Source organism: Rhipicephalus microplus, chromosome 3 (genome assembly GCF_043290135.1).
Source record: "Rhipicephalus microplus isolate Deutch F79 chromosome 3, USDA_Rmic, whole genome shotgun sequence".
NCBI lineage: Eukaryota > Metazoa > Arthropoda > Arachnida > Ixodida > Ixodidae > Rhipicephalus > Rhipicephalus microplus.
The window spans coordinates 281985058-282003771 of NC_134702.1; the positions used below are offsets into that span (position 1 = coordinate 281985058).

The 18714-nt window shown below is 43.9% G+C and overlaps 1 protein-coding gene across 4 annotated transcripts in view; it reads right to left on the minus strand.

The window, feature by feature from the left end:
* LOC119167773 (uncharacterized) overlaps positions 1-18714 on the minus strand; it is a 933880-nt gene that overhangs the window by 700540 nt on the left and 214626 nt on the right. For all 4 annotated transcript variants that reach the window (XM_075891061.1, XM_075891063.1, XM_075891060.1 and 1 more), the window contains exon 2: positions 4460-4550. In XM_075891061.1, coding sequence (XP_075747176.1) covers positions 4460-4550 — 91 coding nt within the window. The remainder of the gene's footprint in view (positions 1-4459; positions 4551-18714) is intronic.

Sequence of the window (18714 nt, forward strand, 5' to 3'; positions counted from 1 at the left end):
CGTAGCTGGTCGTCACTCTGCTGGAGGGTACCCCGGCCCTCCCAGGTTCACGAACGCGCACCAAATCGTGACAGCTAGCGCTGAAACCGCTCTTGCAAAAGTATTGTGTAAATATATTTGCAATATATTGACTCATTACTCACGTACCAATATTAACGTTAGTAGGTAAATGGTCAGATAATATTAATTGCATTACAAAATGAGCACCCCTAAAGTGAGGGGCATTAAGAGGCTTTCCGACATTTAGTTGTGCCTTGTGAGACAGTTCAAAAACTACAACCACAAGTGTTTTGCTTTAAATAACTGTGTTAATAGCTCATACTAGGTTCAGAAAGTTGCACCAAAGCTCACAAGCCTGCACTCAATTGCATTAGCTTTGCACATATGTTGAAGGGCTTCTTAAAATAATAAATAAAAAGGTGATGAGCACTTGCAGCACAGCTTCATCATGGACGTGAATGCTGTCGTCATGAGCAAGATTTTGTGCGTTTAATATGGTGGTGTGAATTTTTTCATATAGCATAAAAACCCTCCTTGATTCGATTGAACACATCTGCTTCTGTTTAAATTAACTTGTCATGGCTATAGTACCTGCCACTATGAAGGAAATTTTTCTGTGCACTATTGTCAAGAAAAAAATTTTGAAAAGTGAAGAGGTAGTTAAAACGTACATGATCTTGACTAATCCACAGACACGCTGCAAGATAGTACGTATTTAAATTCGGCACCTCTCAATGTAGCAGGAAGAAAACAACTTCAGCGATCAAGCACAAGTATACTTAAAAGTAAACAAAATAAGAAGTGTGTAATTAATGTGACCTTTATTGATTCAGTATTTGGGCAGCTTCACATCACGTTCCGCCAGTCGTTTCAGGACTGCTTGCTCGCAAGAGAGTGCTCAAGTTCTATCAATATGTCTGCGCAAAAAAAATGGATTGTGATCACATCTGAGCAGTTGTTTAGTGTACTGTAAGAGTACAACATAGATGTACAAACAACGGACATGTACAATGCATGCTTAAAGCTTTTTTTCTTCAAATCAGGCATTTTCTATATGTAAATACCTACCTCATAACTCTGTTCCTTTAGCATACATGTTCCCTGCATACTCAAAAGACCGGTCACTACTTGTGATGACACGTTATAGCTGTAATAAATATGTAACGTATATCTAATGATAAACGTAACAAGCCTGAAATATGTTTATGCCCATCACCTAAATCTATATTGCCTATATCATGCGTACACAACTGACAATTAGAAACTTGTTCCTATCCTGTCGATACGACACAATATTGCACAAATCTGAGCTACTCAATGCAGCACTGCAGAGCTAATAAGATTCATAACTACATGCATCCGCAATTGCTTACGTAGCAATTTTAACAAAACTGCATTGCTCTCACTTCGCGAGATATCTGTCGGCAATGTTGAAATTTTGTTCCCGGTTCCACATATTACCTTCACTTCACTTTAAGATCAACACTACTTGGCAAGCGCCGCATCTTACGGCAGAATGAGACCCTTGTCCTGAAGGCACACTACTACTCGAATGGCACAACACAATGAGAGCGACGTTCATTCAGCGATCTCATTGTTGAGCTATATGCAAATGATTGTTAGGTTTCAAGAGTCTTTACTCATGCATTGAAAGCTTTCGATATGTATAAGTGACTTGTTTTTGATCCGCAAGCTCGGGGCGTGAAAACACAAGTATCCTCTGTCGGGTCAGGTTCAACCCTCGAGTTCCTGGCCCAGTTTTTCTAGGACTACATAGACTAGAATATTAGAAGAGTCGACCGCGCCCTGCGAGGCCGGCACCTACCCCAAGCACGATCCTGTGAATAAAGTATTTTCTCTCTCTCTACCTCTTTTGTTCGGCCCTAATTGTATGCATTGTTTTTACCTATTTGCACACTCACAATAAACGATGAAAACCTTACCTTATGGACGTTGTTTTTGCCAGTCAAGGCGAGTTAGGTAACCTGGCGATAGCTATACATGCGAACAGTGATTTTGCAACGCGACCAAAACAAAATAACAGAGGAAGCGCGCAGCGCAAACCAAAAGTGAGCCACCCTACCTACAGCAAAACAAAAAAAAAAGAAAAAATGCCACTCTTTAATGATGATGACAGCGCTGGCAGTGCCATTTTGACTCGCGGTATTGCAGTTCTGTATGCCGCCGCTACTTATTTACATGTTATTTTGATACAACAGTCCAAAAGTACAGTTTCTGTTTTCCTAAGCGGTAAAGGTGTTTTCGATGAAGCCTTTCTGACTCTTTTCAAATACTTGCCGACGACTATAACTGAGCCACCCCTACTATTCGCACCTAAAATGAAAACCAGGGGGCGCTTCACAGTTGAGCAACACTGGCAGTAATGGCGGGTACAGTGAGGTCGGCGCAGCTTATCGCTGCAATCCGAGAAATACTGCATTTCTTGGATTGCGACGCTTATTCCCGATGTTTTGCTGAAGGCGAGTGAGTTTTCGGAGCTGAGTACCTTATTTTAGTTGGTGCGAAGGACAATTTTGACGACGAAATGAATGTTGCTGCTCTTTGAGTTGAGACGTCCGGCGTAAACTTGGACCCACACAAGATCGTAGTGCGGCTGCGAGGTGCTTTTACGGAGCTTGAAATTGCCGATGGCCAGTGCTCCTGCACTCCAGGCCTCTCTGTAAAGTGCAAGCTTGTATATGCCGTGCTCAATCACTGCTACAGATGCTGTGCTTTCAGATGCGCGGTCATCTTTCGACAATGGCATGCCTAATGTCTAGAGGAGCGCAGGGGCCTCGCGTGTATCGCTGCTGACCCGCGCTCGTGCATGGAGTCGTGGTTTCCTCAAATTTTGTTGCTTACCCGCATTTATCACTCAGTATCCCACGTAATCCACGATTATCCGATGTAAGACCACAAGTCAAGAAAGCTGAGCGCACACGACCTGAGAGCGAGGCACAACCAGTGCATTGCTCTGCGGGTGAAATCGAACAAGGATATCTAAATTTTACGACATCCTCAGTGCACGTGAGAACCACTGCACAAAGACCACAATCCCGATTTTAACTTTTCAGCTAACTGTCGACGTGTTGGGGCACGAATTCTTTAAAGCACTCGTTAAATCTAAAGGGGGCCAGGTACCTTTTCTGTGTGTAGATCGTTTTCTAATACCTGTGGCAGCCTTTTTTCCTCGCACTTTCCGATGTGATATTTTGCGCATGCACTGCTAAGTTTTTGCTCACCGATCACTTGACAAGAGCAGGCAGCACACATACATCACACTCTTAGCCTGGGTGCCCCCCCCCGCCCCCTTTTCTGGCTACGGGCCTGCATTGAGCAGTTATATTCCACTCAAACATTTCTTCGCAAATACGTTGACAGCAGCTTGTTATTTCTCAAGTGTTAACAACTATCGCTCATTTCACCTGCACCAATCAATTTATATGCTATGATGACTTGCAAGCGTATGAGCATCTCGCAAACTTTGAATACCAGTGTCGCACAGTTGCAATCACAGAATTCAGCACTTTCTAGACGCCGCGAACTTAACGTCCCCCATTGTCGAGAATGGGTCTCTTATGTCCGCAGGGTCTTGAAGGGCGACGACACACAATTGTCGCTCCTCGTTCCATTCGCTGTACCCGATCAAGTCCCTCGAACGCCCAGAAAATAAAATAAACTGCATTTCTTGATCAGAACACCTTTACTTCGCCTACGCAGAAACACGGACTGTGCATTACGAAACACGCTACGCCGCAAGCATGCTCACTATAACCCTACCACAGTTCCCATTTTTTCAAGCTCTGTCATCCATAACACTAATAGGTGTCATTTGAAGAACAAGGGGTATGTAGCGCAGCTACACACGCCTATTGACCTGGAAGAATGAAATCGCTTTTCGGGAATTGGCGTGAACAAACAGTCATCATCGGAATCACTTCTTCGCCGATGCGGAGGTTGGATACCCACGCCGTTCTTATTCGCCGTTCACTCAGAATAGGGGGAAACTTGTGAAAAGACACTGTTTCATCTTTCCATCTCACCGATGCGCATTGCTGCAGGCTGCAAAACTGCTTGGAAGTTCTTTTTTTCTTGGCTTAAGACGAAGCCATCAGGCGCCAATGCGTCCACGCGTGGGACAGTGCGTTTCATCTGGTGCATGGAAGCGGGAAGAACAGCCCCGCTTACTGCTAGGTGGCTTATCGGCTAAGATTATTCGCGAATATATGCGCTGCAACGCCGAGTCTTCCTATGTTTTTGCTACCGAGGAGGTCCTTGGTTGCAACGCAGTTTCTCCGTATTATCCTTAGTAGTTGTGCCGGATGGTGTGGCGAGCGGCGCTGCCAGCTGCGCAGGTTTCTGGGCAACAGCTTAAGCAGTGGCCTCAGGGATTCGTCGAGAATGCCGTCGATGTAGATCTCACTGCAAATGCGTTAGATGCAAAGTACTTCATACTCACATCTGACCGTCCCTCCTTGCTCTGCATTGTTTTCCTGTGCGTACGAGGCTAACAGCACCACACAAGCGATGGAGGCCAACACACGGCACACCTAGAAAAAAGAACAATGTACCAAGGACAGGTGACAATAGAAACTTGCACATCAAATAAAGCAGTGGTTTCCAATACGGGGCGTGGAGAAAAAATGGCAGATCCCACGAACAGTGGGAATCGATTATATGTGAAGCACTGCTGAGGAAGGTTGATATATGCCACTTTAAAATCAGGCGAACGTTACGAGGCGGACATAAATTATACCGTACATGACTTCTATGTCATGATTATAGTGTTTAGACATGTAATTTACCTTCGTTTTCTATTCACGTCACGTGATGCCAAATCTGCTACATGTGTCTTACATGAAACGCATATCATGATTATCATGTTTGGACGTGTCCTTCACCTTCGCCGTCTGCTCACGTCACGTGATACCAAATTTGATATATGTGCAGCTAGCGAAACGGCCACGAGCACGCTATAAACTAGCATTTTTGGTCATGTTTTACATGGCACGCATATCATGATTATCATGTTTGGACGTGTCATTCACCATCACCGTCTATCACGTCATGTGATACCGAATTGGGTATATAGAGCTAGCAAAACGACCACGATTGCGGTATGAGCGTAGTATAAGTAGTTATATTTTATATGACACGAATGTCAGGAAGCACTAGTCTTATATATGTGTCATTCATTGACGTCACGTAATACCAAATTTGTTATATGTGAAGATAGCCAAACTGCCGCGAGCACATCGTTGGCGTAGTTTGTTGTCATATTCTCTAATGACACGCATGTCATGATTATTTTGTTTCCAGCTGTTCTATACATTATTCGTCTGTTCGTGCCACGTAACACCGAATTTAGTATATGTAAAGCTAGCAAAGTGGCCGCGAGCGCATCATGAGCGTGGCATGTAGTAAGGTTCTTATAAGACGAGCTCATGTTTGCACTATTGATGTAGCCTTATCATTCATTGACTTGCCATAAACCAAATTTAGTATATTTGAAGCTGACAAAACGACCACGAGTGCACCTTGAGCATAGCGTGTAATCATGACATATGTACAAGCATATCATGATTTCCACGTCAGGGTCTATCCCTTATTTTCACCGCGCAGTCATGTTATACCATATCAGTCTTGCAGTAAGTCATGAACGAAACCACCGCAGGAGCAGCAAGACCATGGAATGTAAATCAGGACATTAATAACATACATGTTATGATTTTCATGTTATGACAAAACACTTCTGCTCGTCATAGTAAATTTTGGTCATGCCGTGGCAATTTCGGCATCGAAATGGCCAAGAAAGCTAAAAGTCATGTGCACATAGATAGATAGATAGATAGATAGATAGATAGATAGATAGATAGATAGATAGATAGATAGATAGATAGATAGATAGATAGATAGATGTTATCTAAGTTCGCTAAGAAATGCATCGCATTTAAAACCATCCTTGACGCGTCTGTTTACGGCCCACTAAGTGTGACAGCGCATAGCTATTTTGTATTGCGGCGCAGCTGATGTTTTCCGTTCTCCACGATAAGGCGCATAATATTGTAGTATGCATATGTTAGCATGCTTTTCCAGACATTTTTAGGAAAGCATTTTTCCAGGCGTTTCTGACTGACAGGCTGAGCTGATTGAATTGGCGTGGAATACTGATTTGATTTTTATTTGCTAGTGAGAATTGAAAGGAAGCTGTTCCGCTTTGAATATAGTGGTAATTTAGGGCCACGTTTGGTGCACCACGTTGGGTTTCGCACGCCGCCTACTCGTGTCTAGGCAAGGCTGTTGGCACATACTCTCGCGCCCAGACGGCATGTTCTGGGTATTTTTATGGTAATGTTGGAGATTGAACGAATATAGTATGAAGCGTTTTCCGAAAACTAGTAAAAAATATTAGTACTGGCAAAGTGCTTAGACGGCGTACTTAAAGCGTAAAAATTAAATTGTTCTTCCGCAACCCTGCAGCGCCAAGTTAGCATGGCAAGCGGCGTCTATGGGACGAAAAATCACCATTCAACACCGCTACTGCTTGCAAGAAGTCGTGTGGGAACCAATGCGCTGTCTTTCAATGCGATAACAAATAGTGCAAGATAATAATCAGCACTGTTTATGAAGATCACAAAAAGACGCGGGAATCATGCCGGTGCGGTGTTGTCAGATTGCACAGATTTCCATCCGCAGCAAAAAAAAAAAACACCTAGCTACGCTGCTAGAGGATGGTCGTAAACATCAGGAAAAACAACAATCACAGCGAAATTGTACAGGAAGTATGCTTATTGCGTTTAGTAGAACTGACTGTAGGGCTAGTTGGTGCTTGTCTGAATTAAATGGTCAGTTTCACGCAAAAATCACAACCATACAAACAAACAGAACGCATAGGACTGGCTCTCTTGTTCTTGTTGCCCTTTTCTTATGGCTCATACCCACTGTGGAGAATCGGCCAATAATTGAGTGGTCTTGTAAAGTATTTTTCTATTTTAGTGTAAAGAAACTTACAAATTGACAACATTACAACTTTTAAAATGAACTTTTGATGGTCACTAGTTTTGTCTTGTCTATGTGTGTTTTTCGTCTTTGTAGTCGTGGTTTTGGCGTAAAATTGGCTATTTATTTCACTTATTACGTTGTTTTCAAGGGCGACGCCAGCTGAACCGCTTCACAGCAGCGATTTGCGTGCAGTATGTCTGTAGTATGCAGAACAAAATCATTTAAGTACCAGGGCCCCGCAACATGCCAGGAGCCCGGCGTGTTTCTCTTCGGCTGTTCCAGTCGCCACGCTCTCCAGCAAAACCAACGAGTATCACCTGTCATTATTATCAGCATTCTTTTATGCAGAAGATATAGTAGCCAATAACTAGGAAGATCTGCAGAAATTTCAGACATCTGCAATTATGAGGGAGGTAGGTTAAATTTGAAGTTCAGTAGGAAAAAATAGGCAATCATGATTTTTAATGATAACGAAGCCAGTGAGCATAAGATACAGGAAATTATGCTGGAAATAGTGGACCAACACAAATATTTGAGCGTATGAATATGCAACAGGCCTCAGTTTTTGAGGGAGCACGAAAGACACGTAATTACTAAAGGTAACAGGAATGCAGCTGTAATGAAAACTAGAGCACTGCAGAACTACACGCGGTATGACGCTGTGAGGGACATTCCGAAAGGTGTCATAGTCCCAGGTTTGACTTTCCACAATGCGGTCTTCTGCATGAAATAAGAGGTCCAAAAAAGATTGGAAATTAAACAACTAGGAGTAGGTAGGCTTGCTTTGGGAGCACACGGGAATACCCCGAATCAGGAGCTACAGGGTGACTTGGTATAGACATCGTTCGAGTGCAGCGAAGCTAGCAGCAAGATGAAATTCAAGGAGCGATTCAGAAAAATCGGCGAGGAGCGTTGGGCTGGGAAAGTTTTCAGCTACTTGTACATGAAAAACGTTGATAATAAATGAAGCATGCAAACTCGAACATTGTCAAGCAAGTATTTAGGAAACAGAAAATACCAATTGAAAAGCAGGCATCCGTTAACAAGGAGGCAAAGGAAACAGAGAGGAACAAGAGGAAGATCAGAATGCTTACCAAATCATTACTGGAGACCTACTGAAGTTTTAAGCAATAAATTGCAACAGAAAAGATTTACGATAATTCTTGGGGTAGTTTTTTGCTTTTCGAGGCCCGAATGGCAGCATCGCGGACCAAGACGTACACAGCTAAATACGAAAGCACAGGCACGGTATGTAGTGCGTGTGGAGAGGAGGAGGGAACGGCTGAACATTTGTTATGTTCTGTAAAGGGCTGCACCCTTTAGTCCAAGATAATGGCGCGGTATTTTTAATAGCATTGGGTTAGGGACAGTAAAGGCAATAGAGACTTTAAATGAGTAGAAATAACCAGGAGGAGGCGAAGTGGTCGGTGGCTACAGTCAAGGTGCGAGTGAAATTCGACCCTTTCAAGTTTCAGTTTCAGTTTATTGCTCTCGTAAATAAAGTGCTACGACATCAACATATATACCGGCAAGGGTCCCAAAGTTAGAAATTCTAGGTGGACCACAAATCCCGAGTGTAATGACTAACACAGCAAGTGAACGGAATATGGAGCAAAATCAAAGCAAATGAGATAAAACACCTGCAACACCGAGTGTTGAGTATTGGAGAAAATATGAAGAATAAGACGACAAAAGGACGCATGTTTGATTTGAATAACGGCTGCTAAATTTGAAGAGAAATTAGAAAAGAGGAAGATGAAGGCGAGAAAAATTGGGGGACCCTTAACCTTCACCTTTAAGAGTTGAACGCGATAGAAAAATCCGGCCCCTAGTGCACCCTTCAACCACTAAGTGCATACTTATTAAAATGTTTTGTTACACGCACACACATACACGCACGCACGCACACACACACACACGCACGCACACACACATACAAACACACACACACACGCACAGTAGATTGTACCAGCGTGCGCGCGCGAATAGCACATACAGGTTTTTGATGTAAAGCGACAGTCTCATGGCCTCCAAGATACACGCTACGCCATCTCGCAGGCCATAAAAAGTCTCACAATACCTCAGAGATGGCAGCACATTATTTAGCGTTTGCTGTTTCCTTGATTAACGCCTCTGAGAGGGGATGATATGTTTTCCGCTAGATGGGCATAGTTGTCTATTTTTAGAGCTGTTTGAAAGTTCTATGTGATTTTAGTGGCGATGGCCGCACTTTTCCAGCGTTTGTTGACGTAGTTTGAAGCCTACAAAATGCGCCTACAAATTACCGAACGGGCTCGTTTTCGTCGTGAGAACTGTCAAACAAAATGCATTAAAGCAGCCCTATAACACTTTTTCAAGTAACCATGGAATGATTTCACTAAAAGATGTTAGCGCCTCACGAATTCAATGCAGCAAAAATTTTAAGAGTTCATCCAGTGTGAGTGGAGTTACAAAAATTTGTCGCATGCTGCAATTGCATTCTCTTTTATCTAGTCCCGACGAAAGCGCTGGAAGCTTTGGGGCAAACAAACTATGGCACCCACTCCTCGTGACCTTGAGCGCTTATTCTTTTTTTTTCTTCGAATGTGCGGCTTTTTCATTGTGGTCGCGAGTTCACACGTTGACAAGTGGGCTCGGCAGCACCCTAGCGATGGCCCGCACTCACATGCAACGCCTGCTTTTTGTGCAGGTATTCTGCGTGGCCCGTCTTCAATCCTTCCTCGGTGGCCTGCAGCACGCTGCACATCAGAGCCCGGCCCCCAGGCTAAGCTACGGCTGCACGCTTCGGACCCATTAGCCGGGATTGACCGTCTCCATTGTGTCGTGAATACCCTGCCACCCGCACCGCACGAATGCTCTTCAATGTTTCTGCCTGTGCCTCCGTCACTGCTGCCGCCCTTCCCCTCATAATTGCGAGGCACGGAAACAGAACTGACGTCACACCGCTACGATAAAAGCTTCACCAAACGCCGCGCGCTCTTCAGTGGGCTCGGCAGCACCCCAGCGATGGCCCGCACTCACATGCAACGCCTGCTTTTTGTGGAGATATTCTGCGTGGCCCGTCTTCAATCTTTCCCCGGTGGCCTGCAGCACGCTGCACATCAGAGCCCGGCCCCCCAGGCTAAGCTACCGCTGCACGCTTTGGACCCATCAGCCGGGATTCACCGTCTGCATTGTGCCGTGGATACCCTGCCACCCGCACCGCACGAATGCCCTTCAATGTTCCCGCCTGCGCCTCCGTCACTGCTGCCGCCCTTCCCCTCATGGTCGCGAGGCACGGAAACAGAACTCACGTCACACCGCTACGATAAAAGCTTCACCAAAGGCCGCGCGCTCTTCAGGGGGCTCGGCAGAACCCCAGCGATGGCCCGCACTCAAATGCAACGCCTGCTTTTTGTGCAGGTAAAAAATTGCTGTTCCCTATTTTCGAAGCGTACCAAACACGCTGCATCGCTAGTGCTGCCGAGCCCAAACTGTTGCTTAGAGGTTGTTTCTAGCTGTATTCGTGCCCTGCGAGTGCTGTTGCTATTATGTGGCGACATCGAGACAAACCCTGGCCCTGCAACTCGGTCCTCTAATACTGAAACCCCTAACGACGTTATGTCTGTCCTCAACGCTATTCAGTCCGGGCAGGCAGCCATCCTTAATGAAATGAAATCCATACGTTCTACGCTCCTGCAACACGAGCAAAAATTTGAAGAAATTACTAAAAGACTTTTCTGAAATTGAAGACAACTTCTCTGTAATAGCCGCGGTAAAAGAAAAGGTCGACGGCTTACAAACACTAACTGAGCAAAACTGTGGTGATATCACTAGCCTTGTCGCCAGGATGGGCGACTCTGAGGAGAGACAGCGACGATGCAACCTTGTCTTTTACGGTTTTGAAGATACCAGTGACGAGACTTGGGCACAGTCTGAGAAGCGCGTCATGGATCTACGTCTTGCCAATCTGGAAGTTTCAGTCCAACCTAGAGACATTGAACGCGCTCACCGCATAGGGCGTTATCAACCAAGTAAAAATAGACCCATCATTGTCCAGTTCTGCCATTTCAAGGATCGAGAACTAGTGCTGTCTAACGCCAAAAAACTAAAATTTATTAATTACAGCATTAGCGAAGATCTTTCCCCCAACACACGCAAGGCCCGTAAGCACCTCATTGAATTTGGTAAAGCATCTCGCAAGGCCTATAAACTTCTGTACAACAAACTAACCATTGATGGCACCATTTACGTTTTCGATCGCTCTTCTGAAAAAGTAATCCCCCTCCGCCCATAGCTACCACCTCCCACCTCAGCGAATCCTAAATTAAACCCTGAACTTTTGTCCATTATACACACTAACACTAGAAGCCTCTTGCCGAAACGCGACTCGCTCTTTAATCTTAACTGCAGGACAGAATGCAACTTTGTTCTCTTAACTGAAACGTGGCTAAACCCTTCAATAAGCGATTCCGAATTAGCACCATGCTTTCCTGGCTTTACTATTTTTCGGCGAGATCGTGATGGTAAGCGCGGTGGTGGCGTCCTGATAGCTGCTCACAGTCGATTAAATTGCTCCCCAGTGGTCATCCCTTCCAGCCTTGAATTACTGTTTGTCTGCTGCAGAAATTCATATCCTCCGGTTATCATAGGAGCCTGCTACCACCCCCTTGACGCAGATGCTTCATTTATCGCTAATTTCCACAGTGTTCTTAACTTCCTGAATGCCTCTTATCCTAACATACCAGTTATTCTAATGGGTGACTTTAACTTCCCAGGAATAATCTGGTCCAACCTCGCGCTCACGATATCTAAACACACTATGGAAAGCGATTTTGTTAACACGTGCCTAACATACGGTTTATCTCAACTTGTTTCGTTCCCAACGCGAGCTACTGTGCACTCTTCAAATATTCTCGACCTCATTTCCACGTGACACCCCTACAATCTTGCATCCCTAGTTCCTCTCCCAGGGATTATTGATCACGCTGTGCTCCACGCTTCGTTTTCTAATCAACTACCAGGCAAAAGCCATTCCAAGAAATCCCTCACACTCTTCGATAAGGGTAACTATGCCGCCATTAACAACGAACTATCCATATTTTGTGAATGGTATTTAAACGACTTCTTCCAACGCCCCCTTGAAACTAACTGGTCTTTGTTCAAGTGCAAAATCCATGATTCGATCAATAGATTTTTACCCAAAATTACAATTACGGAACGAGCGTCTTCACCTTGGTTGAACATATCTCTTAAGCGCCTTGACAATAAGAAAAAGCGATTATATCGCTCGGCTAAACTGTCTAACAGCGCGAGCGCTTGTAACAAGTACCGCGGAACAGCAAAGGCATTTGAATCACTCGCTGCGAAGGCTAAGCGTTCTTTTTTCTCTTCTACATTACCTAATATGCTACAAAATAACCCTAAACAATTTTGGAGAGCCATCAACCCCAACCCCACAAAAACGTTATCTTTACTTGATGAACACGGCGATCCTATTCCAGAACATGTTACCCCTCAAGTACTAAATACTGCCTTCTCTTCCGTATTTACCCCTGAATCTTGCAGCCCCCTTCCAGACTCCCCATTTCTTGATCATCCTGTCATGCCAGGCATTTCACTCGATTCATACGGTATTGCTAAACTAATTGATGAATTGAAACTAACGTCATCCGCGGGAATGGATGGCATCAATTCCAAAATTCTGAAAAACACTAAGCCTATAACAAGGATTATTCTTTCGCACATATTTCAGCAGTCCATTTCATGCGGAGTGGTGCCGGAAGGCTGGAAGCTTCGTAAGATCGTTCCTGTCCCGAAAAAAGGTCTTTCATCTTCATTGAGTAATTATCGCCCCATATCCATCACAAGTGTATGCTCTGAATTAATGGAACACATAATTTATTCCCACATAGTAATTTTTCTACGTTCAGTACATTTCTTTCACCCTAACCAACACGGTTTTCAAAAAGGACTTTCATGTGACACTCAACTCGCCCTGTTCGTTAACGGCCTGAGTTCTAGCCTGGATAATAACATACCTGTAGACGTCATTTTCATTGATTTCGAAAAAGCCTTTGACAAAGTTTCTCATAACAGATTATTTTTGAAGTTCTCACGTCTTAACCTTAATTGTCTTGTTTTTAATTGGATATGTGGCTTCTTGACAAACCGTAAGCAGTTCGTTTGTGCTAATAACCATCGCTCCTCACTGTCCGCTGTAACCTCCGGCGTACCTCAAGGCACGGTCCTTGGTCCTCTACTATTCCTAATCTATATTAATGACCTCCCCAATAACTTAGCGTCTAACATTCGTCTGTTCGCAGACGACTGTATCATTTATCGTCATATTCACAATCCTAACGACCCTGTCATCCTACAGTCTGATCTTTGTTTGATTCAATCATGGTGCGAAAAAAGGCTGATGTCTCTTAACATAAAGAAAACTTGTCATTTCCTTCCATCGCCGTCAATCCTATTCCTCCATTAAATACTTCCTATTTGATTCTGAAATAACAGCAGCTAATTCATGTAAATACCTCGGTATCACTCTAACTTCAGATATGACCTGGTCATTCCACATTATGAACATCACTAATGACGCCAACCGCGTGCTTGGCTATCTCCGAAGAAACTTACGTCTAGTGCACCTTCTGTTAAGCTTCTAAACTATCTAACACTAGTCCGCCCGAAGCTAGAATACGCATGTGTCATCTGGGATCCCCATCGAATAACTCTTATTAAAACGCTTGAAGCTATCCAAAATCGTGCAGCGAGATTCATTTATTCTGACTATTCCTATCTTAGCAGCGTCACCGAACTAAAATCTCAAGCTAACATGATTAACTTAGCTTCACGCCGCAAAATTTCAAGACTGTGTTTGTTTCACACATTTTATCATGCATTGCACCTAAACCATGCTATCGTTCCAGCCCATCGTCATTCATGCCGTATCAGCCATTCGAAAGTGGTTTATCAACCCCGTGCGCATACCACTGCCCATCATTCTTTGCTTTTTGTACAAACATCAACAGAATATAGCAATATTCCTGCTGACATCGTGCACCACTCCAGCATCGCCCATTTCAAAGAAGCCATCGAACAAATCATCTGTTTGTGAACTGTCTGCCCCCTCATGTAACACCCGTTGACTGAGGCCCTTGAGGTATTATAAATAAATAAATAAATAAATAAATAAATAAAAGTAGCGAACTCCCACGGCGATCTCTGTAACGAGCTTTTTCGCTCACGGACAATTTTTCGCTCACAGGCGGCGAAACTTCGGTGGCACGAGCTTCTGCGACACGACACAAGAAAAGGGGAATGAGCGGTGATGTGACCAGGGCCGACGGAGGCGCGTGACCCCAGCGGCGATCGGCGTGTGAGCAGCGACGAGCTGGCATAGTCGAAATGGGCTTTGTAAGAGAAGGTTGCATCGCCAGTAAACGCACTGGCGACGGTGGGGGGGGGGGGAAAGGGGCACGACAGTGACTCGGCAACATGTGACGCGGGCATCCCGAGTTGAAGACGGACCCATCGACAAGCTTCCAGGGATGCGACATGGAATGCAACCGCCACGCACAGCAAGTGTCGACGTTCCTGGTGCAAGCCCCCTTCAAAGCAAGCCTCCGGTGACAGTCCCCGGGTGCCCACGTGAGTGTTGAGCACAGGGTATCGCCTGTGACCACTCGGATTAGTCATTAAAACATCGCCACGTCACCAGCATCAGGTGACGACGACGACGATGGGCGACCACGTCGGCAGCAAGCTGTAATGAACATGAAGAAATATTACTTACTACCCCTATTATTTTGTCTTTTCGGGCCGCTTCATTAAGACACAGCGACAGGAACATCTGCGGGCCTCTCTGCGAATTCCTATGTAACACAAGAAGATTACCTTGCTGAGCCATTGATCAGCTCTTGATTTTTACTAGTCAATCTACCATTTATTATTTAGCTGTTACACTGTAATGATTAAACATTCAGAAGAATTTCATATAACGATTACACCTTAGATATTTAACACAATCTAATATTTCTCTTCTTTCACCCCACTTTTTTACATTGTGCCAAATAATTTCGCAGTCAAAACAAAGTAATCCAATTCCCTTAGCCTGAAAAACGTAAAGGTATTGACTTGCATAAACCACCGGTTTCTCGGCCAAACTCCTTTAGTGGGTGAGAGCCACGAAAGAAACGATCAAGCGAGCAAGCAAGTGGCAAGGAATGGCGACGTTCGTCGATAGCATCGAGGAGCCTGAGAGGACGCAGCGGGACTAATCCCAGACATTGACGAGCCCCGAATCGGCTTAGTCAAGGTAGATCAGCGCAATCTTGAGCGGGACTATGAGGCTAGAGATATCTGACTTTTTCGAGGACAGTGTATAGCGTGTAGCACGGTGGGAGTCTTAGCGTAGTGGGGCCTAGCTTGAATTTGAAGTTATTAGTATTGGTTTTGTACATTTTTGTATATATTGTTCCGTGTGGGTCCATTAAATGTTGTTTGTTGTTAACGGAGACTTGTCTCAGTCCATCGCCCGCTGCAGCTGCAGCCCGTAATCCGTGACAAATTGCTGAGCCTGTCAGGATTGAATTCCTGTCTAGTCTTTGAGTATCGGCTTTTGCGGTGATGGATTGGTGCAATATCTTAGTGGTCATGCGGTAACCGAAGTTCAATAAAGAACAGGGCTTAACGCTTATCGAAGAAGACAGTGCACGCGTTCACAAAGAAAGAGAATGTCGTCATTGAGAGTTGTAGCAGAAACAAGCCGAGCTTCACATAGTAACGGCTGAAGTGCGAGAAATATGCGTTAATAAAAAGCAGTCCCTACAGCGGCAAGGCGATTGGCACAAGCCACAGGTAGACTGAATTTATAAACGGACACAGAGGAGTTATCAACAGAAATTAGTTTGTGTGGTGTTCTCTGTTATGTTTCAGTTGATTGTAAGGTTAGCGAGCAGGAGTTGAATGCCAGCGAGACAGGTCATATTTATTTATTTATTTATTTATTTATTTATTTTCAATACCCCAAAGGCCCCAGCTGGGGTATTACATGATGGATGGCTAATAATTACAGAATAAAAAAAGTGATTCGAGGGCAATCTTGAATTGATGCGGGTCTGAGCGGTACACAGTAGTTGCAGGCAGATAGTTGCAGTCCCATGCGGTTGTCACAAAAAAGAAGCGAAGATCTGCAGTGCTTTGGGCTGGTGGAAGATTCACTGCGCTTGAGTGGTTTGTGCGGCTTGATGAGCGATGGACTGGCAGTATAACTGGAACATCAATAGGGGCATTAGAAAATTTGTGAAAAAGACGTAGTCGAGATATGTGACGTCGTAATTCTAGATTAGAAAGGTGAGCACGAGTTTCAAGTTTGGAAACTCCTGAATTGCAGGTATATTCAGAGTAGATAAAATGCGCAGCATGGTTTTGAATCGATTCGAGAATGTTGGATAAATGAGATTGGTGGGGATCCTACACAGAACATGCATACTCTAATTTTGTACGAACAAGTGTTACATACGATATTAGTTTAACTGAGGGGGCGCAAGTCTTAAGTGTCTACGTAGAAAACCCAGAGTGCGATTCGCGGAGTTGGCTATGTTAGTCACTTGGGCTGACCAGGAAATGTTACTTGAAAATGTGCCACCAAAATATTTGTAAGATTCAGCGGGTGAGACTGGCATTTTCTGCTGACTGGCGATGGGGCCTGCAATGAAAAGATACCATTGAAGTTTTCTTTGTGTTTAAAGACAATAACCACTTATCACTTCAGGATACAATTAGATTGAGGTCGTTGTGAAGTGTAGCAGTGTCTGCGCTGTTTGCTATAGGACGGTATACGACGCAGTCGTCTGCAAAGAGGCGAATTCTTGAAGAGACGTTTGATGGAAAGTCATTGATGTAAATGAGAAAAAGTAATGGTCCAAGCACTGTACCTTGCGGCACACCAGAGATTACAGAGGAATGGCTAGATGAGACGGAGTTAGCATGCAGAAATTGTTGGCGATTCGTAAAGAAACAGCGAATCGAAATAAATACATTTGTATTAATGTTAAGACGAGGAAGCTTTAGAAGTAGCCGTTGATGCGGGACTTTGTCAAATGCTTTTTATTCTTTATTCTTTATTCATACATATCCCCGCTTTGCCAGAGGCGTTACAGCAGGGGGGTTACAAAGTTGAAAAAAATACATCTTCATTAACACTGCACACTTGCTTAGATGTCAAACAATTCCATTCGTTAATAGTTTTAACAAAAAACGAGTTTGAATACAGGTTCGTCCTGGCCCGGCACGGCTTTATTTTGTGTATGTGGTCTGTACGTTGAGATATGTAATCTGGTCTTTTTAAGTAAGTGTCGCTGTCTAGTCCCGTTTTTTTATGAAATATCTGGTATAAAAGCTTCAAACGCAATTTTTTGCGACGGGACGACAGTAACTCCCAGTTTAACTCCTTTTTCATTTCGGTACAACTCTGCTTTTGTCCGTACCGACCCAAAACAAACCTGGCTGCTCTGTTTTGTATTTTTTCTAATTTATTTATCAAACCTGTTTGTGTTGGGTCCCAAAGAGTACAGGCATACTCCAAGATTGGACGAATACAAGTGAGGTAGGCCGTGCTTCTAAGGTTAGGATCTGCACATCTCAAATTCCTTTGAATATAATTCAACGCTATCGCGGCTTTGGAAACCACATAATCCACATGTGCATTCCAGGAACAATCATGCGACAGCAATACACCCAAATATTTGTACGAGTATTTTTTATCTAATTTATTTCCTCCTAGACAAAAATTTGCATCAAATATTTTTTTCTTCTTTGTAAAACACACATGAACGCACTTATTTGTGTTTAACTTCATTTGCCACTTAAGGCACCATTGATGAATACGTGCAAGATCAGTCTGCAATTCAAGGACATCATGTTCTTTCTGAATTTTTCTGTAGACTACGCAATCATCAGCAAAGAGCCGTATACTTGAGCTTATATCTTTGTTAATGTCATTTATAAAAATTATGAATAGCAGAGGCCCCAATTCAGATCCCTGGGGGACGCCCGAAGTGACCTCTAGAAATTCCGACTTTGTACCATTCAGGACAACACATTGGCGGCGTTGTGACAGGTAATTCTCTATCCAATTAAAAATTCTCTCATCTATATTAAATATTCGTAATTTTTCGAGGAGCAGAGGATGCGAAACAGTGTCGAAAGCCTTACTGAAATCTAAAAAGATGCAGTCTGTTTGCCCACCTAGATCAATTTCGGATACTAGATCGTTGTAGAACTCGAGAAGCTGGGTCGTACAGGAAAAGCCCTTACGAAAACCGTGTTGAGTCTTTGTTAACAAATCGTAATCTAATAAATGCTTCATTAGAGCCTTATATATTACATGTTCAATGATTTTACATGATATCGAGGTAAGCGAAATAGGTCTGTAATTCGTGACGTCTTTTTTAGGACCTCCTTTGTGGATCGGGACTACATTTGCCACTTTCCAGTCTTGTGGCAACTGGCCAGTGCTTAGTGATTTTTCAAAGATCAGGTAAAGGTAGAGCGAAATGGGGTTAACGCACTGTTTTAAAACTCTTGGAGAGACACCGTCAGGGCCGATAGCTTTACTGTCGTCGAGATTCCTGAGCAAGGCCTCAATACCGCTGACACTAATTACAAGAGGTTCCATGAGAGGAACACTGCTACTTGGCAAGGGTGAGCTCAATGCAGATTTAGGAA